This window comes from Agelaius tricolor, unplaced genomic scaffold (assembly GCF_023055355.1).
Source record: "Agelaius tricolor isolate 1412-34295 unplaced genomic scaffold, bAgeTri1.0.p SCAF_23, whole genome shotgun sequence".
NCBI lineage: Eukaryota > Metazoa > Chordata > Aves > Passeriformes > Icteridae > Agelaius > Agelaius tricolor.
The window spans coordinates 5,542,312-5,563,324 of record NW_027269283.1 but is presented as its reverse complement, the minus strand read 5'-3'; the positions used below and the strand labels follow the sequence as shown (position 1 = coordinate 5,563,324).

The following is a 21,013-nucleotide window of genomic DNA, read 5'->3' as shown; positions in this document are numbered from 1 at the left end:
CCGGGCTGGGCTGTCTCTGTGGGGTGGGGTTGTCACTATGGGGTAGGGCTGTCTCTATGGGGCTGTCTCTATAGGGTAGGGCTGCCTCTATGGGGCAGGGCTGTCTCTATGGGGTTGTCTCTATGGGGTGGGGCTGTCTCTATGGGGCTGTCTCTACGGGGCGGGGCTGTCTCTACGGGGCGGGGCTGTCTCTATGGGGCGGGGCTGTCTCTATGGGGCTGTCTCTATGGGGCGGGGCTGTCTCTATGGGGTGGGGCTGTCTATGGGGCGGGGCTGTCTCTATGGGGCGGGGCTGTCTCTATGGGGCGGGGCTGTCTCTATGGGGCTGTCTCTATGGGGTGGGGCTGTCTTTACGGGGCCGTGTCCATGGGGCGGGGCCGCTCCCGGAGCGGACGTGACGCGCCTCTGAGGCGCTCCGGGGCCGCCCCGCAGCGATGGAGGCGCGGGAGCCGCTGCGGGACGTGCGCGGGGCGCTGCGGGCGGTGCTGGCGCGGCTGCGAGGTGCGGACCGGGACCGGGGCCGGGGCCGGGCGGGGGTCGGGCCGAGCCGGGCCGGCTCCCCGTGGGCTGAGCTGTGTCTGTGCCGTTGCAGAGGGAGAGCCGAGCGAGGGCCGAGAGCCGTTCGAGCTGCCGCGCTTCTGGGACGCGCTAGGTACGGGCGGGGAGCGGCCGGGCCGGGCCGGGATTCGGGGGTGCCGGGGCCTGTCCGGGGCAGGGCCGCCATCCCCGCGGGTCTCCGGCTGAGGGGCGTGCCCTCCACTCACGGAGTCACGGAATGGGCAAGCTTGGAAGAGAGAGATCTTGAAGATCATCAAGTTCAGCCGCTAATCGTTTGCTCAGCTGTAAACCATAAAGCACGTCAGTGCCAGATCCAGCCTCCTGAACATCCCCAGGGTTAGTGGCTCCTCCACCTCCCGTTCCAGTGCCTGACCACCCTAACTGGTCACCAAACGCTCCAAGGTGTGGCAAAGCAAAGGCCGATATAGAACCGTTCACACAAGGTTTATAAAGGTCCCTGTTAAAGCCTCCTGGCACATCCTGGTGAACAGGTCATGAACCAGGATGCAGACTGGGGTACACTACCAGCCAAGTGAGAAAAAGCAGACAGAAGCAATGCATGGCACAAATGCAGCAGGGAGTTTTTCTTTGTAGTGGGGTTTAGTGTATACGTTTGTATGGCTTGGGTGAAATGGTAAACAAGCAGTAGAATCAGAGCTGCTCCTCTGTTCTTTTATCTTTTACCTGAGTTACTTTCTCTTCTTTTGCTCCTGGATTATTTTTTAGGTCAGACATTCCAAGTAACATCACAGGAAGCTACAAAGCTGAGTCTGGCATTCTCAAGGCCTCCACTACCTTCTGCAGAGGTGAGAGAAAGCCTTGACAGACCATGAAATTGCAGTGTGTTTGCAAGATCCAGGTCATTTGACTAAATGGGCTGTGTACTGTAGAGTGTATTAATATAATCCAAAAACTGCCCAGAGAACAAATTTCTCTAAGGTAGGGAGATATACTAAATAAAAATGTTCTTATATTCTTTCACAGCTACAACTTGTTGCTGATAGAGACAGATTATTGGAGAATACAGACCTTAGGTTTAACAAAGAATATGCAATATTTTTGCTATCAGTTGGGAGAAGTTTATCATACAGGTGTTCAGAGGAGAGGAAAAAAAAAGACCTTCATTTCAGAATAATGATCTAAGTTACTTTTTCTTTTCTGATGCATGACCACCACACCAGGGAGTGTTTTGTTACTAAATCATGAGGCAGGCTAAGATGCATACAGCTTGCTTACGGTGCCTTCTTCTTGTGCTGTATTTGTTTACTCAGAGCAGTCTGAAAGCCAGTGATTGCTTGGGAGGATTTCTAAATGTGGTGCAGCTGTGTGTTACTCATGGGTGATCCTTTTGCCTCTCTGTTTTCAGAGCTGCCGGAAGCTGAGTGAGGATGTCCAAAATGCCATTCTTGCAGTTGCCACAGTGTACTACTGGCTACCCAAGGGCCAAGGTGAGCTAGTGAAGCAAGGCAGTCACCACTGTATAGGATGAGGGTTCTTTCACCACCACTATATAGAGAAACCCAGTGTTTCAGAGCCTAGTGAGGTCTGGTATCAGCAAGTTTTTATTAGCATGGTATCCCATTATCAGCTGTTCTGTAGACTTTGAACGTGTTTATGAGTGAGATACTTGTCTGTCTGCTGCTACAGGTTTCCATCTGTGGGAGAGTGATGATGTAGGAAGTTGTGTAGTTGATTGAGCATTGAAATTTATGAAGTGTTGAAATCCTTGTCCAGAGTTCTTTTGGAACTGGGAAGGGTTTTCCTTTCTTCAGAATACATGTAGCTTCATTTATACAGTGTATCCACACAAACAGAGCAGTCTGTGTGTTCATCTTTGGCACTTGCTTTCTGTCAGTGCTGTCTTTGTGCCAACTTTCTCGCTCTTTCTCTGTCTCACCCAGGTACTACCCTTCGGAAGATGGTTCGAGATGCTACCACTGAAGTAGTGGAAGGGATGATCCAGCTCACAGACACAATTCTCAATGCCCCAGTGGAGAGGTTGTCATTTTCAATTGCACAGTTCTGTGATTTTTGTGATAATTTTTGGGAAAAAAAGCAAGAAAATGATACAAGTATACTTGTCAGGAGGCAGTGAGGGCTTTACACAGACTTGGCATCCTAGTGACAAGCTGGTTGGTGACATCTTTGCAGCAGAACTTTTGCTGGTGTTTATCATCTTTGTTGTTGCAGAAAATGAAACAAACCACAGTCTAGCACAGTGCTGTTATTGACTCTGACCTTGAGGGTTTTGTTTTGTTTCAGCTTGTCTCAGGAACAGCTGATATCAACTGGAGGTGTGTGGGAGGCCTGTGAGCAAGTGTCTAACCTGCCACGAGGTGAGTGGTGTAAATGCAGAGCAACAGCTCCAGGATGCATTGTCTTGGAATATCAACAGCTTTTGCAAGGGCATTCCAGCTGGTACAATAAAAGCTGAATAGAGAATAACTCAAAAACTTGACTGGTTTTGAAATGTATAAGCTTGGAAATCAGGTCAGATTCTTTGTCTGACAACAGTGCAGCTCTGAGCTCTGCAGGAAGTTTGATCCTACAGTGATTGCAAGCCTGGATGGAGGTTGTTGCAAAGTGATTTGAAACAGTGGGGTGCCACAGTTTTCATCCTTTTGCTTTTGCAGATAACCAGGCAGCAGTTGTGTCGGCTCTGGCTGCATCTCTAGGTGTGGTCAAGGATGCTGTGGAGGAGATGGAACATGTAAGGAAGCCCCTAAGCCTTAGAGGGACAAGCAGTGGTGGGTTCATAGACTCAGAATATTCTGAATTGGAAGGGATACACGAGGATCATCAAGTCCAGCTCCTGGTCCTGCAGAGGACCACCCAAACAATCCCACCATGTGCCTGAGAGTTGTCCAAATGCTTCTTGAACTCTGGGAGGTTTGGGGCTGTGACCACTTCTCTGGGGAACCTGTTCCAGTGCCCAGCCACCCTCTAGGGTGGTTCAGTGATGGAACACAGGAATTATTTTATTTACAGGCTTTAATATCAATTTGCTCTGACATGACATAGATTATTGTTTTATGCATGGATTTTAATGAGTTTTTATTCTCAAGCCTGGTTTACTTTGTATAAGATTTTCATAAAGCCATGTCCTGAATTGGGAATGAGGGAGGCAATTTAGAATCATGTAAGAGTTCACCAGGTTCTTGCTGTTTGCACTGTTAGACTGATGGTTTTTCTTAATCCAGTCATTTTAGCATTAACCAACTGAGATTTCTCCATTAATTGCTTTTATAATGTCTAGCTTATGCTTTCCCTTTGCTCCTGGGTGTTACTGGAATTGATGCTAGGCTCTGGATTTTCAGTGCCTCTGTGTTCTCAGGCACTGGTGGAAGGGCAGGATCCCTATGGGGACATCATGGAAGATGAAGAGCTGGGCTTTCGGGGCAACAGGGACACGTACTGGTCAGAGGCTGACAGGCAGCTGCTCAGCTCCTGCATGGGACTGATGAAGGCTTCTAAAGCTTGCCTGAAGAAGGTCTTGGCTGCAGTGAAGGCCCATGGCAAAGCTGATTCTCCAGAGCACATTGCACAGCTGGATGACCTGGCAGACATTGCTAATGAGATCAGCCCAAGGTAAGCAGGGTTCTCCCCTTGCTGCTTTTCCCTCTAGAGCAGTCCTGGTCTTTCTTTGAGGTCTTGAGTGATACACAACCTTTATGATACTGGAGCTGTGAGGAGGTGGTGGACACAGATGTGGTGGGAAGGCTGTTAAGCTGTTGAGGGTTGTGTAGGTCAGCAGAGAAGCACAGGGGATGGAGCTATGACCACATCTCACTCCATGGTGAGAGGGACACACGGATGACTGAGAAGGCAGTGGGAAGCATCCCATAGGTACAGCTGACATCTCTCTGTTGTTCCTGACCAATTCAGGATTGGGGCAGGCTTTGACCAGGGTGTGTGAGTTGTGCTATCAGAACATTCCTTCCTTGCTCCCCTCTTTTCTGTTCCAGTGTTGATGAGCTGGCACTGAGCATGTACCCACCTGTGAACCCATTGGCTGTGCGACTTAATGTGAGTATCTGCAGTCCTGATAGCTCAGTGTCTGCGTGTCTGCAGTCCTGATAGCTCAGTGTCTGCAGTCCTGATAGCTCAGTGTCTGAGTACCTGCACCTGGGACAGTGGCCTGGCTCTAGGGAATGGGAAGAAATCAGATTGGAGGGGTTCCGTGACTTCAGGGAGAGAGGGGTGCTAGTGACTGCCCCAGTAATAATTTCTTAGGGATGAAGAGTGCCATTTATTCTTGCACACTTAACTTCCTTCAGGTGGACACACATTCTGCATCTGTACCTCTTCAAGGTACTTAAAGCTTCAGCTCTGAACTATAATCCACAGAGATTTGCAGTGATAGAGCCTCAGGAAAGTGATGTCTAAGGCTGCCTAGGTACTGCTGATGTACTTCCTTTCTTGGGTAGTGCAGTCTTGCTCACATAAAGCTATCCATGAAATGAAAAACTCTTACAGTGAGTGTATTTAAGCACTGAAACAAGCTGCTTGAGAAGCAATGGAGTCTGCATCTTTGGCAACACTGAAAACTTGACTGGGCAACCCTCTGGCAACCTGACTGAACTTTGAAACATCCCTGGCATCATAAATCAAGTACAAATCTCCTGGTATCTGGGATTTCTTTTATTCTTAATTGTGTTTCATGCCTTTGGCCAGTGGCTTGATTTTTTTTTTAATAAAAAAAGAATTACTTAATATCAAATTGCATTAAAATCAATCACTTGCAACTTTGTACTTTAATATCAGTTACTAATTTCTAATAGGCTTATTAAAAAAAAATTAATGTATGCTTTAAAAAACAGGTGGTTTTTTTTACCTGTCACAGTCAGGAGTAGGTTGGGAGGCCCTTCCAGCATGGCAGTGATGGATAACTTCATTCTGCATCAGGATCCATGGCAGTTTTATTCATTCTGGGCTTTTGTGCATCCCTATAGTCCTGTTTTATTTTCCAGTACTGTTCAGACCCTCCTTTTCCTCTCATTTGGCTTACCTTATTTCCCTTTTGTTTCTTTCTAGGCTGCTAAATTGGCCTCAGTATTAACGAAAGTCTTAGAGATTGCCAAGTGAGTATGAGCTACAGTTTTGTGTGTGTTCCCTGCTATGAAGGTTGATTCCTTTCTGCCTCATGTCAAAGATGACTCATTTCTAGACAGTAGATGCTGGCATTTCAGAGCAATGATGATGTTATCTGGTCACAAAGGGATGGGAAAGAGAAAAAGGTGCTAGGGGTGATGGTGGTTCCCTTATTTTGGGTTTGGGACTGCAGACACATGAGTGTGAGTTCTTGCTCAAAGCCCTCTGGGGCTAGAGCAGCCCTGTTTTACTGCTGTGGTTATTCAGAGCTTCACAATACCCCCGTGTTTGGATGCATAACACACCAGGAGGCTTCCCTAATGAATTTCCTCCCCTTTTGCAGGACAAGCCATGTATGTCCACCATCAGAGGAGGGCTGGGTGCAGTTTCTAACTGGTGCAGTAGATCACAACATGAACAAAGTCAAGAACTTCACACAGGGTCAGCTTTAACTCTTCTGTGCCTCCGCGTGTTGCTGCCACTGCCTCTGGCATCTGCACTTCCAGTGAACTTTGCTGTTCTTTGGCTGTTTGGAAAGTGATGAGAACAGTGGAGGAGAGAAATTCACTGCTACTTGGAAGAACTTCTCCAGGAAGTTGCCCTTTGCCATGGCAAAGGGGTCATTTTGCTTGGATTCTTGGGATGATGCAGTTCTGCTTCTGAACGTGCCCCATTCTTTGGACATTACAGCTACTGTGGGGTTCAGAGACAAATAAAACATTGCTAGATTTACATTAGTTGCTTTATCTGTCTTCAGATATATATATATAGGATATATATATATATATATATATATATATATATATATATATAAAGGATATATACAGAATGAAAGGGTCTTGCTTCTTTTGCAAGCAGCCCAGTGAATAATTATAAAATGTTCTGCAATGCTACTATTTCCTATCTATTTCCTGTTCACTGTCTTAGAGACCAGTGAATGAGCTTTCTCTTATTTTCTCAGAAAGCAGCAGAAAATATTTTTTACTGCCTTACCAATGTCAAGGATCTACAGGGGGAGATACCCCCCTATATCTATATCTCTATATCTATATATATATCCCTTGAGACATGCTACGTCTATCATCACTTTAAAATTCCAGGATACCCTTTACTTTCTCACAGGTAGGGCAGAAGACTTAAGCACTGGTGGACTCAGCACAGGTGTGGTGAGAACTGCCATGTCTGCTTCAGCATTCAGCCCATCTTTGTCACAGTGAGGCTCAGCTTCTAAAACTGCAGAGCGGACATGGTGGCAGATGGGAGAGAGTTGAGTTTGTGCAAATAATCAAAATCAGATACGGTTTTAAATATAACTTTTTAATAAACTGTTAACATCTGTGCTTGCCCATGATCAGGGCACAGATCACAGCCTCTCTTTGGTAAGGACCTGTTCTGAGCTGGCCTCAGGCAGCTGCAATGTTGGTTGTTCTGTAGCTCTTCAGGTTGTGGAGCTGGGGGCAGGTAAGACATGCAGTGAGTCTTCTGGGCCCTGCTCGGGTGGGGGTGAATGGGATTTCCAGCTCTTGAGTGCTCTTAGCTTGCACAGAGCCCAACCTGAAAGGAGAGAAGGGATCATACAGGAATCACCCTCTTTGTGTTCTTAGTTTCCTGTGTCTGGGATATGCATTAGCTAGACAGGAATGTGGTGCCAAAAAGAAGGAAAGGAATGAAAAGAAACAGAAGAAATCTTGAACTTGAAATCGTCATTTAACAGTAGTTTGGGAGGGAGATAGGACAGGAGAGTTGAAGCTCTCCATGGAGATATCTAAGGGGACTTTGTCCTAATGCAGCTTCTTGAGACAAATGTGGGGTGTTTGTCATGTGAAGGGGAGCATAGACAGCAAAAGGAAAAAAAGCTACCAGCCCCTTTGGTGGCTCTTAGCTAAGTCACATTTGCCTGGTTCTTCAGTAGAGAAGAGGAAGATACCACTGTCTTTATTTTTTACAGTGGATAATGGATGGAAAGATGCCATAAACAGTACAGTTTCACTCCACTTAAGGATGTTCAAGTTGCTCACTAGAAAGTAATTGATTTCTCAAGAGCAAATAATTTCTAAATTTCATAGCTCATTTCAGTACCCTCTAACTTTGTCTTATTTCATGTGTGTTTCTGACTAAGCCTTGTGGCATTTCTTTGGTTATCCTTTTTGTTGGCAGGAGGTTTTCCTTTTGCTGTCTATGCCTTTGATGTTGAAGCTTTCACAGATGCCATATTGGCTTCAACTTGGATATTGCACATCTGTTGAAAGTTCTCTTAGCTGGGTTTTCTCCTTTTCAGCATGAAAATCATCTGTATTATCTGTTAATAAAGGATGGGATGCTCGGGGCTTTTACGCCATGGTGATATCTTCCTGCCATGTTGTTGCCTGGTTATTTTTGGGGACAGCCTTTCCTGTGCAAGGGTTTCTCTTGCTTGTGTTGTGTCTCTTTTTCCATTTGCTGTTCTTGGATCATCACTTTGCACTTACCTGTAATTCCTTTGTCTGTAAATGAGCCCTCGCCCTGTGACTGCTATCACACACTGCTCCAGGGGCTCCATGAGGGGGTTCTGGAGGCTGATCTTGGCTGTGCTGGGCTCATACTGGACCATGTTTTCTGGGAACTGTTGAAAGAAGCAAATGGGCTGAAACTGAGAGAAGAAAATATATTCTTCTATGATTAAAGGGAGCTGTATGATTTTTCCGTGCCTGAGGTACCATTTGCCAGAAGAGGCAAAGTCCAGCTTAATTTCTACTGCTCTGCTTTCTCAGAGAGTCCCAGAACTCAGCAGAATTGTTTTGCTGCTTATGACTGTAAAAGCTGTTTTCTCCCCACTGCAGTGGCAGAATGGCAGCCCAATCTTACCTCAATGGTGAGAGGGGAATCACAAATGCTGATTTCTTCCTGTGCCAGGTACATGAAGGAGGAGTCCTCGTCTCTGAGCACAGCAGTCAGCCTGAGCAGGTGGTTCTCTCCCAGCTCTTTTCCAAACCATGTGTAAGGCACAGAGACCTTCAAGTCATTGACTGGAACAGAGTGGTGAAGCAAGAAGTGATGAATGCAGCCTGGTCTTTCCCTGCATGACACCTAGGGCTGTTCAGTGCCCAACATTGGACTAAAAGCTGCAGCATTTAAATGCTAAAGTGACCTCAAGTGGATTTGCAGATTGAAAATCTCTAAGGTGATGTTGCCTAAGTGTTTTATTTCACAGAATGGGTGAGGTTGGAATGGACAATAGTGGATTATCTGGTCCAACCTCCCTGCCCAAGCAGGATCACCCCGGGGCACAGGATTGTGTCCAGTCGATTCTGGAATATCTCCCATTAGGGAGACTTCACAATCTCTCTGGGGAATCTCCTAGAATCAACTATTCAGCCAACCTTTTGTAAACCTGGGGCTAGGAGAACTTTTCTGAAATGAGAGCACTAGAGGACTTTTCTAGCTGTGCACCCAGGAGAGTCCTTACCTGAATTGCTGTGGAGGTTAAAATGAAACTCCTCCTTCCAAAGCTGGGCAATGGGCACACCATTATAATGCAGAGCCTGGATCCCAACTACCAGATGAGTAGCCTTTTCTCTATCACTGTGGTTAAACACTTCAATGGAAAGTGTCATATCTTGTCCCAGTTGCAAAGAACTTGACTGGAAGTGGATGAAAAGGTTGACTGGCTCTTCCAGAGCAGTAGGAATGAATATAAACTGTGTGCTGCTGCTGCTGGTTGTCTCAAGTTCCTTCATGTTTCTGCAGGCTTTGTCAAGTACTTTTTTTTCCTGGAGAGAACCTGTCACAAAAAAAGGAAGCCCATACTTTGGTTCTGTTTCCTGTTTACTAGTGAGAAGCAGCAGGAGAATGGCACTGATTTCTCCTGGTAGTACTGTAGGTAACTGTTTCTAAGAACATAGAGAGATATCCTTTTGTGCTTCTGGTTGGATCAGTTGGACAGCTTCAGCTGTCAGGATATTCAATGGATGTGCCTGACAGATTCTACTTGGCAATAGTTGTCATAGTTTTTAAAACACCTTGGTTTTAAAAAATATCTTAGAGTAGAGGAGGCAGCTGAATTTTTGTTGCTGTAGCTAAGGCACAGTTCCTACTCTCATGTGTGGATAAGGTGCAGTTGTCTCCTGGAGCCATGGAGACAAAAAGCCACAGGTCAAGAGGGGGTGTAATGGTTGAGCCAGGGAAACAGCACTCAGATTCTGAAGGGGGGAGCTGCTTGTTGGGGGAGAGATTTAGGCAGTATCTGAGAGCACAACAGTCCTTTTCAGAAAGCTGGAGTCTGAAATACATCTATCCATATTTATATTACAGAGGTGATGGGAGGTGGATGTACAGAGTGTAGAGATAAGAGAAATCAGAAAGGTATTCCAGACATGAAAGCGCTTGGTGAACAAACACCTGGTGTTCCACAGACCTTAATGCCATTAAGCAGGGTGAAGTTTGGGTGATGACCTCTCCTTTGGCTCTGTAGACAGAGAGAATGAGGTGTTCTAGTGCCACTGAAAAAGGGGAGGTAGTGAGAAGTGGATGACCCTGGTGCTCTGGTTTGGCTCTGCTCTGGTCTTTTACTCCTGATTTGTGATAGTGACAGGGAATGTGCTCAGCCTGTGCCTGCCCATACCTTCAGGATATTTGTAGTTTTGTGTGATGTCCTCACAGCGCTCACTGCCCACACTCTTGGTGCTGATGTTGTTACCAGTGTATTTTGTGCCACCAAAAGCTGGCTTGAGGGTGTCATCTGCTTTGTGTATCCACACGTGACACTTGGCATTGATGGCAGCAAAGAAGTAGCAGACATCATAATCAACCTGTGTGTCCCCTTCCTTGATGGCATGAACAGGGGCTGGCCCACAGAAGGATAGACCTGAAGAGAAAATGTGCTCCAGTTAAGATTCAGATGCTTTCCCAACTAAACCCATCCTTAGTTTACACCTATACTGGTGAAATATCTAGTTTAGGAGGCCATTAGGAAGCAGTGATAGAGCTCTTAGAACCACATGAGCTGCACAAACCAAACAGATAAATGATAGTTTTGTGCCTAAAGTCAACAGGGTGAGTAAGTTCCTGTCTTTTTGCATCTTTCCCCTGGAAGGTGGGAAAGGAGGAATATTGAACAGCTTTATTTGCCCCTGCTTCACTTCCTCCCACCCTTGCTCTGATATCTTACCCTTGCTCTGATATCTTACCCTTGCTTTTTTCCTGGCAGGTGGCATCCAGTGCCTGCCACCCACTGTACTCTGGTAGCAAGTCTGAACGAGCCATCCAGCATTCATTCCAAACGTGGAAGGTCCTGCAAGAGCCAACAGCATGAGCTTACATCCAGGGACTGAGCCCTGAGGTACAGTAAAGCTTTTGCCAAACCGCAGCTTGTTAGTGCTCCCTTGAAGGAGTTCAGTTCATATTGAGAAGAGCAAGAGTTGTGTGTGGAGAAACAAGTGGAGTTTCTGCAGCAGGACTGGGCTACCATTCTTCCTTTGTGGGCTCTAGAAACAAGGCACTCTTGAGTTTGGGTTGCAGCAGTTTATCAAGAACAAGTCTTGTAGACAGGATTTCAGCTGAGCTGTCTCCTGTCACCTCCTTGCAGCTGTTTTACCTCTTTCCTTTCCCCTGGCTTTCATTTCCCATGTCCAAGTATTGGCTCAAATTCTTGCTGGGGCCCTGCCATGTGTTCTTACCAGACACGAGCACTCTTGTCCTGTGTCAGCAGTGTCCCATCCTCATCATAGTACTCATCCACACTCAGGCTGCTCTTGGTGTTGTGAGCCCAGGTAAAGCCAGTGACCACCCTGGTGGGAATTCCCAGGCACCTCAAAACTGTGCAGAAGAGAGAGCTGTGAATCAGTTGTGCACCCTGCCCCAAGGGTGCCTCTGCTGATAGATGTAGAGCCTCTTCTGGTGCTAGGCCTGTTAGGAATGGCACCAGGATTGCTGTTTGGACTTTGCAAAAGGCATCCCTCCCTCAGGAAATAAATTTCACATGTGCATTCAGTGAATGGATGTACTGATCCTCTCATCTCAAAGGCAGTGATGCTGGGTGTGGTCGACACTATAGATGTGCCTCTCCCCCGAGGATGAAAGGCTGTAGCAGCCCTGTACCTGAGCACAGGACTGCAGCAAACACCCCTGTACCTGAGCACAGGACTGCAAAAAACACCCAGCACCTCCCTGTACCTGAGCACAGGACTGCAGCAAACACCCAGCACCTCCCTGTACCTGAGCACAGGGCTGCAGCAAACACCCAGCACCTCCCTGTACCTGAGCACAGGACTGCAGCAAACACCCCTGTACCTGAGCACAGGACTGCAAAAAACACCCAGCACCTCCCTGTACCTGAGCACAGGACTGCAGCAAACACCCAGCACCTCCCTGTACCTGAGCACAGGGCTGCAGCAAACACCCAGCACCTCCCTGTACCTGAGCACAGGACTGCAGCAAACACCCAGCACCTCCCTGTACCTGAGCACAGGACTGCAGCAAACACCCAGCACCTCCCGGAGCGCACGGGCTGGAACTGGGATGCAATCCACTGCTGGAGGATGGGGCTGCTTCCCAGCCACTTGGAAGGGGGTGTCCCATTATGGTGTTGCCCAGGCTCATATTCTGTCAGGCTTCTAAACTCACTGCAGTTCAGCTGCAGAGAAGGAGGAGAGAAAGATGTAGGAAGGAATTGCCTCTCTTTGGTAGGTCCATCTGATCCTGTTTGTGGAAGCTGCTCCCAAAGCAGATGAAACCAGAAGGACTTTTTTGTGTGTCATGGTTGAGCAGAACAGGGGCAGCAGTCTCCTCTGAGATTTATTCAGCAAGTGCATTTTCACTGCTAAGAACCTCCTGCAGCACTACGTGTCTGCTGAGGGAGTACCAGGACAGGCTGCAGATGGGCAGGAGGTGTTGTTTGGAACAGGCTTCCTCTTTGGTCAGTGGTTTGGGGGTGAGAAGGTGCCCCCAGCTCAGGTCAGGGCTGCTCTGTGCCCTCCTTACCATGGCAGCAGCTGCTCTGCAGACGTGGACAGGGCTTCTGCGCTGGGCAGGATCCTTTTCTCTTTGGGAGTGCTCCCCCAGAGCCAGCAGGATGAAGCAGATGTCAAGCATATCCTCCTCAAACTGAAACAAGAGCACATCACTGCAGGAAATTCTCCGTGAACTTTTGTTCTCTTGAGTCCCTATGAGGGTTTGTGACTGTGCAGATTGTTTCTCCCTTTCTGCTGATGGTTTTAGGTAAGTGGGCTGTGAAGGAGGGCAGAGATCTGCAGGGGGAGCTGAGGACAGACCTCCAACTTTATTGAAGGTGGGGAATGCATCAGCATGATACTGTGTTCCCTGATTGAGGGAAATTGATGCTTTTCTGTAGGGGGATAGAATATAAGAAAATAAAGATGGTGTAGAAAGTAATCTCACCCCTAAGGAGTTGCAGCTGGGCCAATTAGCAAAGATTAGGAACAGGCCTGACTTTAACAGGCCACAGCTGTGACCAATGAGAAGAAGAGTGCTATAAAAGAGTGGGGTGGCTGGGTGAGAAGGAAACTGGAGTCAGTGGCTGCTTTGTGAAGGAGAAAGAGTCAGTGCTCTGAGGAGCTGCCCATGAAAAACACCAAGCAGGTATGAAACTTTTGTGATAAGGAGATAACAGTATGGAGCCCCTGTGATAAGGTGACAACACTTTTCTGGCACAGAGATACTTTTATGATCTGCTGGCACAAAAGTGAAATAATCACTGGCTATGTCAGATGGCCTCAGACAAACAGAAAGATCTTTTTGTCCTCACTTTACCTGTAAGATAGAGACAGTAATATTGAGCTCTGTTAAATGCTTTTATACCTGTTGATGAAAGGAAGGCACACAAAGCTCAGATACAGAACAATGCACTCCTTTATAGAGGGCAGCCTGAGAAGGAAGCTAAAATTTCATGTGCTGGGTTACAGGACTTCATAGACAGGTCCCTGTTCTCCTGCACAGGAGGTGGTGGGTGCAGAGAACATGGAGATGAATAGAGCTCTTTCCTCAGAGTTCCATGTACACACCAGGTTTATGCCCCTTTTCTCTGCTGGTGGTTGGAAGAGAGCACAGACATACTGGACCTCTTGCTTACCTGACTGAAGTCCCAGGGTTGGGCTAGGATTGCATTTTCAGTCCCCTGGTAGATGATGCCATCTTGGTTTAAGATGCACTCCTGCCGCTGTGCCTCATTAGCCAGGAACACCTCATCATCTGGATTAGAGGAAAAAAGCATCAGGAAGAAAGCATTGCTGGTCTCAGATGCACTAGCATCTCTCATGCATCAGCAGGTTCCACTGTGGTTTGGCAGTCCCTGGCATTCTGCCCTGAAAAATACCTCAGACTGTAAATCAGACAGCAAAGAAGAATTTCATTGTCATCTCCATTGCCTTGTCCAAAAAGCTCCTCTGGACCCAGGCTGTTGCACTGGCTGGCTCTTCTACTCTCCTGGCTGATGAGGTCTAATACTAAGAAGGATACAGTGGCCTTAACCAAACCAACTACAATCTTGACTCATCCTAAAATCTCTATTATAGGAAACACACAAACATTTTTTCCCTTAGCAGAAGGACAGGGCTCTTGCAGTGCAGTACTCCAGGAAGAGGCAGAAGTGCTGAGGCAGGAAAATTTGGGCTTTATGAGCCCCTACCTCTCTCCTGAGGTGCTGTGGGGAGCAGGGCAGGAGTGGAGGGAGCACTGGGTGAGTCAGCCCCAGCCTCCCTCCATGGAGGCAGTGCCACAGCTCCAAAGTGGTTTTTGTGAAGTGGCTGATCCCAGCCTGCCTTTCTCTTTCTGACCACCTACCTCTGCACCAGGGATTAAAGAGGAGGGTGAAGTTGCCCAGGAGCTGAGGGGCTTTGGAGGCACGGAAAAGCAGAGTGTACTGGCCAATGGGGGCATTGGCAGGTGTGTTCACACGCAGGGTCCAGAAGTTTGGGTCCTGTTCCTCCACTGCTGCACTCCACTGCTTCTGGTCTCCCAGGCTGGAGATGGGAAATTCAGCCTGGATTTCACCTGCTTTGGAAGAATGTGGTCCTGCAGACAAAGAAATCTGGTTGTGTTTATTCCAAACATTGTTTATTCCTCACCTGTGCAGCCTGCAGGGACCTTGTCTATCTCTGGAGCCACAGCTCTCCTTGTGAGAGGGCCGTGACCCTTTAGCAGCTGAACCTTGCCAAGGTCAGGAATGCACTCAGGCCTCCCTGCTTGACAGTGAGATGTGCTTTCCCTAGATTTGTAGCGGCCAGAATGGTGCAGCCCTGCTGTTCCTGTGGAATTTGGTGTCTTGTAACAGAAGTCAGAGCCCAGTGCTCACAATATGGTGAAACAAGCTGGGGCTGAAAGCTGCTGCCCTTCTCAGGGCTCTCACTAGAAAACACTCTAACAGAAAAACCTGTGACAGGCCAGCTAGGTTTGAACATTCCTAACCCCAAAAGCCAGAAGAGATCCCACGGGCATTTTGTAACCATGGAATAGTGAAGCTGTGTTGGTGGTTGTGTGCAGTGTCTCTTCTGGAAGGGATCTGGTTGTGATCCTGCAGGACACTCTGCTTTGCCTCACATAAACAGTTCACTGGCCCCACATCTAAATTTGGCACCCCTGCCCAGCTCTGGAGATGGCTTTTGGCCCAGCTCTGTTCCTCAGGTGGGTGGAGGAGCAGAGCTCTGGTAGGTTTGTACTGGCCTTACCTGTCTGTACGATGAGGAAGGTCCTCTTCATCTGCTTCAGGTAGTTGTGTACTGGAGCTGAGAAGCTCACAGTGATGGTGAATGGCTGTCCCCGCCTCACTATGAGCCTTTTAGTGCTGATTTCTTCCGTGTGGTGGCTTTTGTTATTCTCTGGGATCATGAAATCACATTTTTGGATGCTCAGACCTGTAGTGTGAGAAGATACAGAATGAGTTTGGGGCTGTGAGCTGGCTGCAGTCAGGCCCTGAGCCACATTCTGGGGCACACAAACAGCTGATTGAGTGGAGAAACACCCATTCTCCCCCTGCCTTTGAGACTTTCTGTCCAGTAATGGTGGGGACTTCACTCTGAGCTTGGCTGGTCTGGGGTTGGGTGACTGTTGAGCTGCCTTTGCTTACACCTGACATCATTAAGTGCAACCTTCACTGCTGGTTCAAATGCACACCTGGATCAAACACCAGTTTTCCTGCTTTGTACCACATCAGCTGACAATGCCATGCAGGAGACAGGAAAGATCCTCCTCCTGTCTCCTACACAGGCTTTATACACATCATATGTGCTCCTGTCCAGCACCAGAAGACAGAAAAAAAATTGTCACAATTTCAAGCACCCAGTTACTCCCTGTTTTGTCTCAGCTTTGGGATCATCCTGACCTTATTTACCTCTTTGGCTTGTAGCCCATCACTAAGATCCTTGGCCCTGTGGGTTGTAACTGCTGCCCCTTATGTGACACATGCTGTCACCCACCTCCCCTTGCTGACCCACGCTCCTCTCTCTGTTGCAGCTAAAAACTTTTAAATCCATAGATAATTTCTCTGCTGTCTAAACTGATTGCTCCTGTGCTGAAGCCATAACTGCTCTCTTTGCAGATTTCACTGCTCTGCTTTCTCCTGATGTCTTGTCCTGACTTGCCCTCTGCATTGATACCTTCCCCCATTGTGGTTGTCCCTTCTGTGTTTGTTGGGGACTCTTACTGGATTGTGTGCTCTGTTTCTCTTTTCCCCATATAATTTTTTTCCCATGTGATGTTTTCAGTGAAAGATTCTGGTCTGGCTTTCAAATCCCCTCATGGCTGTCCCAGTCCAGAGCCCTGCACCAGTTCAGGCCTTATGGAGCCAGCTCTGACCTCATCTGTTTTCTTCTCTGCGATGAAGATGTCTGTTCTGTCTGTCTTGTAGATCAGTGAGTAGAGTCTGGCTCCCTCTCCATCAGATGACTTTTCATGGATCTCAGTGTCACTTTCTTCAAGGTTGTCTGGAGCCTTGTTTCCCTGCTCCAGAGGCTCAAACACTTGGGCATCTCTCTGTTTCAGTTGTGCTGTCTCCTTAATTCCTCCCACCCCCTCATTCCCTGTGCTGAGGATTCATCACCTTTGCTTCCAAACCTTCACCTGTCTGCCTTAGCTGCTTCTTGCTGCTCCTCAGCCTCCTCTCAGGCATCAATTCCAGCTTTTGATTGCTGAGCCTTTTTGTGCAGTCTGCCATGCAGACTGAGCTCCCCAAGCCTTTAGAGCACTTGGCTCCTGCCCTGCAAGCTCAGCCCTTCCCCAAGCCTCATGAACTCTGTCTTGGAGCTTGAACTGTTCTTCCTGACACACAGCTGGCAAATGCTTGGAGCTAACAAAAATGATTTTTGCTTACCTTGGCCCATGGCTGGTTCTGGGTACCATGAAAATATTCAGCCTCTGCTTGCTCTGGTGGGCAGTGGCTCCTTCCTCCAGCTGTGTTAAAAACTGTCCTCTTGCAAAGCTGTTTGCTTGATTTCTTTGCACAGGGTGGGACGTGGTGTTGCCACCTCTCCAGCTTATCTGGTGTGCAGATGTTGAGGACTCTTTTATCTCTCAGACACACTGAAGACAGGCTACAGATGAGGTGAAGTTCCACAGCAGGCTGTGAAGCATTTGGAGACAGCCAGTGACAATTCCTTCAAGGAGCTGTGCACTGAGGAGCCCAGAGTAGGAAATGCAGGTCTTAATATGGCTCTGAACAATGCACAGATGCACTTCCAATGGCAGTTTTGGACAACTGCTGTCCAACATTGACCCCAGGCTACTTAGATCCTAAACCCTTCAAGGAGTTAAAAAATACACTCAGGGCATCCATTGCTCTTGTGCCTAATTCAGAAAAGTGAAACCACTTAAAATGAGAAAATATGTTACAAGAAACAACTGAATTTGTGTAGCTTAATGGAGATTATTTAAAAATATTGAGCGGGAGACTTGGACTAAATAGGTTCCTAAAGTTGCTGTAATATAAAAAGAATGTCACTGGATTGATAATAATTGGTCAAAGGACAAGAAATAAGATATCAGAAATGAACAGCTTTCACTCTGGAGTGAGTCATCAATAGTTTTGCAGAAACCTATCATCTCCAACAAACTCAAAAATAAATTGAGAAGTACATAATATAGTCCAGTGAGTTTGGTGGTTTTCTAGTATTCCTTTATTAAATTTTACAATTGTTTGCTTACATGTGTCATTTAAGCTAGAAACAAACTCTCTTGAGTTTTGGTTTTTTACAGCATGGCCTTACCTGTATAGATTCACAGGATAACTGCAGAGTGGCTGAGGCTGGAGGGGACCTCAGAGGTCATCTTGTCCCAGCCCCTGCTCCAGCAGGGTCACCAAGGGCTGCTGCTCCCCTCTGCAGTGAGGAGCCCAGCTCTGGGCACTGCACTGCAGGTGTGGCCTCAGCAGCGCTGCCTAGGGCAGGAATCAGCTCCCTGGACCTGCTGGCAATCCTTTACCTGAGGCAGCCCAGGAGATTGTTCCCTTCTTTGTAACAATGCTCCTGCCTCATGTGAGCTTTGACTGCTCTGACTTTCATTACAAAGTCCTGACTTTTATTACAAAGCCTGGAGGTCACCAGATTTGCAAAAGTTGGGAACACTAAGAAGAATATTGGGAAAATCTTCCGGAAAAGTCTTTATTTATTGTCAGCTTATACTGCTCAATGTCAATTATATATGATTTTTGTGTAGGTCCTGAACTTGTTTCTTACATAAGGAGCTAAACACAGTGTGCAATGGCTGATTTGTGCTCTTTCAGTCTATGCAAATTGTAAACCGACTGTGCTCAAACTTCTGACTTTCTTTGCATGCTCAATGTTCTTAAATGCACCTTTACAGTAAATGTATGAGTTTTGAACCTCTAAATCAGAGTGGTTTAGATACAGGGAGGTATTTATCCCATCATCACTGGCTTGTAACGACTGTGCATACACACAGTACCATCTCTTGGTCAAATTGGCAACTGCAAGTAGCATTTCCTGCACTCCAACTCTGAAAAGAGACCTACTTATCGTCCCTTCGTGTCTTTCTTGGCACTAAAATGGGCAGAAAAAGCCCATGGAGAAGGTTAACACCCAAAAGAGACTTCTGCACGTAGTACTGAAGTGTTTGTACTGGCATTCCATCTGGTGAGAATGACCCCTGTCCCCAGGCTGTCCCTACATCCAGGGCTGCCCCATCCCAGGTGCAGAATCCAGCACTTGCCTTTCTTAATTTGGTTTTGTCACTTCTCTATCCACTGCATCCCTGACGTGCTCCTAGAAATCTCGAGGAAAAGTAATCCATAAGATCCTTGAAAGTGTCCATCCTGCCTGGATATTACTTTATTATCTTATGGTGTGTAGGAATACTTGTTTTACAGGTCCAAACATAAATCCATAAAAACTTTATTACCTTTAAAAATAGAAGCTTAAACTGTTTCCTGAGTGAGCATCTTTAATAATTGGATCTCTCTCTGAATATAGTGATCAAAAATTATATACACCCTTTTATTGTGTCTACATTTCCAGCTTTGATGTGGCACATCCATGAATTAGATAGGAATTTTTATTTTGAGGGGAATTTTTTGTTGCTTTAGAGCAACCAGAAACAGTTACACTGTGCCTTTGGTTTTATCTTTTTCAGTGCCCTCCACATGTAGTACAGGAGAGGGACAGACCAAGAGGTAAAGCAGTGAGGCTTTAGTGGCAGAACAATGTGATTTCAAACCAGAAACTTCAGCTATTTCTGGCTGATTTTTTATTTTTTAATTTGAATCTAGAAACTTAGAAGAACAGAATGATGGGGAGAAACATTCACTACCCTGGAGGCTGATTTCAGTGTGCTTCAAGACCAATTCATGGTTATGAAGGTGTCATATCGGTGAGTGCTCCTTGGATTTTTTTTGGAGTGGTCAGACTGGAATGAGGGCTGGCTGGGTCAGCCTCTTGGGCATGCTCTTGTTTAAACTGCATATTTATAAAGAAAAATACTGACAATTAGCCATTGCACTGCCCCGACTCCCACTGACTGACCAAGGGCTGTGTAAAGATTGCAGGTTTAACAAAAGCAATTTAAATCCTTCCTCGGGCACTTACATGTTTTTCTCTGTAATAATCATTAGCATAATTGAACAGTTGTCTGATGTCTCATGCAGGAGGAATGTGTTTCTCCTGCATGGCACTGGCCGGATCTGCATTTTCACACCCAAACTGAGCTGGGTGTGGTTGCTGGGGGCAGATGAAAATGCTGACACTGTGCAAACCCAGCGAGTATTGCAAAGCCTGGAACTTGGCTCAGGCTCCAGAGCCTGGCTTCCCTTTGAACTGCAGCCTTCCTTTACAGGTGATTAATTAGGATGAGGTCATCCCAAGCTCCTGTGACAAACACGGTCTGAAATAATTGCCTGGATTGTGTTTAAGAAGGAATACTGAAGGAATTTGAATGTTTTGGCTGTACTGTGCGTAAAATGTAATATCGGTCTGCATTCTTGTAAGATTTAATGAGATTTTCTGAAATACCATCACTACCTCAAGGCCTTTTCTGAGGCTAGTGGAGGATTGTCTACCCTGACTCTCCAAGATCCTGCAAGACTTAATTGATAGGTGCAAAGCTACCAATTCCCCTCTCCCTGGCCTGGAGAAATCTGAATTCCTGTGTGTATGTGTGTGTGTCCTTTTCAACCTTCATTCCAGTCTCTCTGGGCTGACTAGTTTTACCAAGCTTCCACATCCACTGTAAGTTTATGTGTGGGTGACAAAATATTGTAATTGATGTAATAAAATAGGACTTTGCATGTTTTGAAGATTTTGTTGGCTTTAAATTAAAGAAATATTTAAATGAGTTCTCAGTTTAATCTGTGTCCCAGGGTCAGTTTGTGTGCATGGGGGAGGCTGGTCCTTCATTGCTGGGCAGTACTGACTGACAGGAGGAAAAAGTCAAATTGTCTCTTAGGAACATTCAGAGCTTTGCTAGATTGGCTTGTTAACTTTGCAAGGAGTGCATGGACACATTAGGGATTTAGATACGGGTGGCACAATGCCTCCCTCATGAATGATGATCTGCTTTAAGCAGCTTTGAGGGATGAGGAAGAGTGACTGTTAATTGTGAATTTTTGTACACTTTTCTGATGTCCTTCTTTTTCTACTTTTCTATTTTCTCATTTTTCCAGCCATAAGAAGAGAGTTCTGTTGTATCACTGCCATATCTTATTGCTGTATTTTCCTTCTCGCAATAAGATTAAATGATAAATTTAATTCTAGAATTTAATTATGTCAGCTGCTTGGATAGCACTTTGGCTAGTACTGAATAAAACATATTTAGTGGACGTAAGCCTGGAGAAGTGAAGGTTTCAGGGACACCTTGTAGTTCCTTCCAGTGCCTAAAAGGGACTCACAAGGAGGCTGGAGAGGGACTTCACCAGGGTCTGGCCTTAAGC

General features: G+C 46.6%; 2 protein-coding genes and 1 long non-coding RNA gene across 6 annotated transcripts; 2 read left to right on the top strand and 1 right to left on the bottom strand.

Annotated features, from left to right (window-relative positions):
* Nucleotides 1-350: 350 nt before the first annotated feature.
* Nucleotides 351-6,381, top strand: CCNDBP1 (cyclin D1 binding protein 1). 2 transcript variants are annotated; one of them, XM_071447117.1, is made up of 11 exons: nt 351-501; nt 593-652; nt 1,285-1,364; nt 1,925-2,006; nt 2,460-2,556; nt 2,821-2,894; nt 3,192-3,268; nt 3,893-4,146; nt 4,524-4,584; nt 5,593-5,639; nt 5,993-6,381. In XM_071447117.1, the coding sequence occupies exons 1-11, from the start codon at nt 435-437 to the stop codon at nt 6,099-6,101; spliced, it is 1,008 nt and encodes a 335-aa protein (XP_071303218.1). In that variant the 5' UTR covers nt 351-434; the 3' UTR covers nt 6,102-6,381. The 2 variants fall into 2 exon arrangements, with proteins under 2 accessions (XP_071303218.1, XP_071303217.1); XM_071447116.1 differs by having other exon boundaries at nt 3,815-4,146.
* EPB42 (erythrocyte membrane protein band 4.2) lies at nt 2,098-17,093 on the bottom strand. Of its 2 annotated transcripts, none has more exons than XM_071447115.1 (13): nt 16,949-17,093; nt 15,309-15,494; nt 14,425-14,655; nt 13,715-13,833; nt 12,607-12,729; nt 12,085-12,259; nt 11,304-11,442; nt 10,815-10,918; nt 10,250-10,492; nt 9,095-9,409; nt 8,494-8,654; nt 8,118-8,251; nt 2,098-6,342 (listed from the first exon to the last, which is right to left on the bottom strand). In XM_071447115.1, the coding sequence occupies exons 1-13, from the start codon at nt 16,956-16,958 to the stop codon at nt 6,270-6,272; spliced, it is 2,013 nt and encodes a 670-aa protein (XP_071303216.1). In that variant the 5' UTR covers nt 16,959-17,093; the 3' UTR covers nt 2,098-6,269. The 2 variants fall into 2 exon arrangements, with proteins under 2 accessions (XP_071303216.1, XP_071303215.1); XM_071447114.1 differs by lacking the exon at nt 2,098-6,342 and adding an exon at nt 6,946-7,203.
* LOC139599647 (uncharacterized) lies at nt 10,863-20,418 on the top strand. Of its 2 annotated transcripts, XR_011682284.1 has the most exons (3): nt 10,863-10,966; nt 19,358-19,458; nt 19,733-20,418. It is a non-coding gene; the product is annotated as an uncharacterized lncRNA (long non-coding RNA). The 2 variants fall into 2 exon arrangements; XR_011682283.1 differs by having other exon boundaries at nt 19,358-20,418.
* Nucleotides 20,419-21,013: the final 595 nt, after the last annotated feature.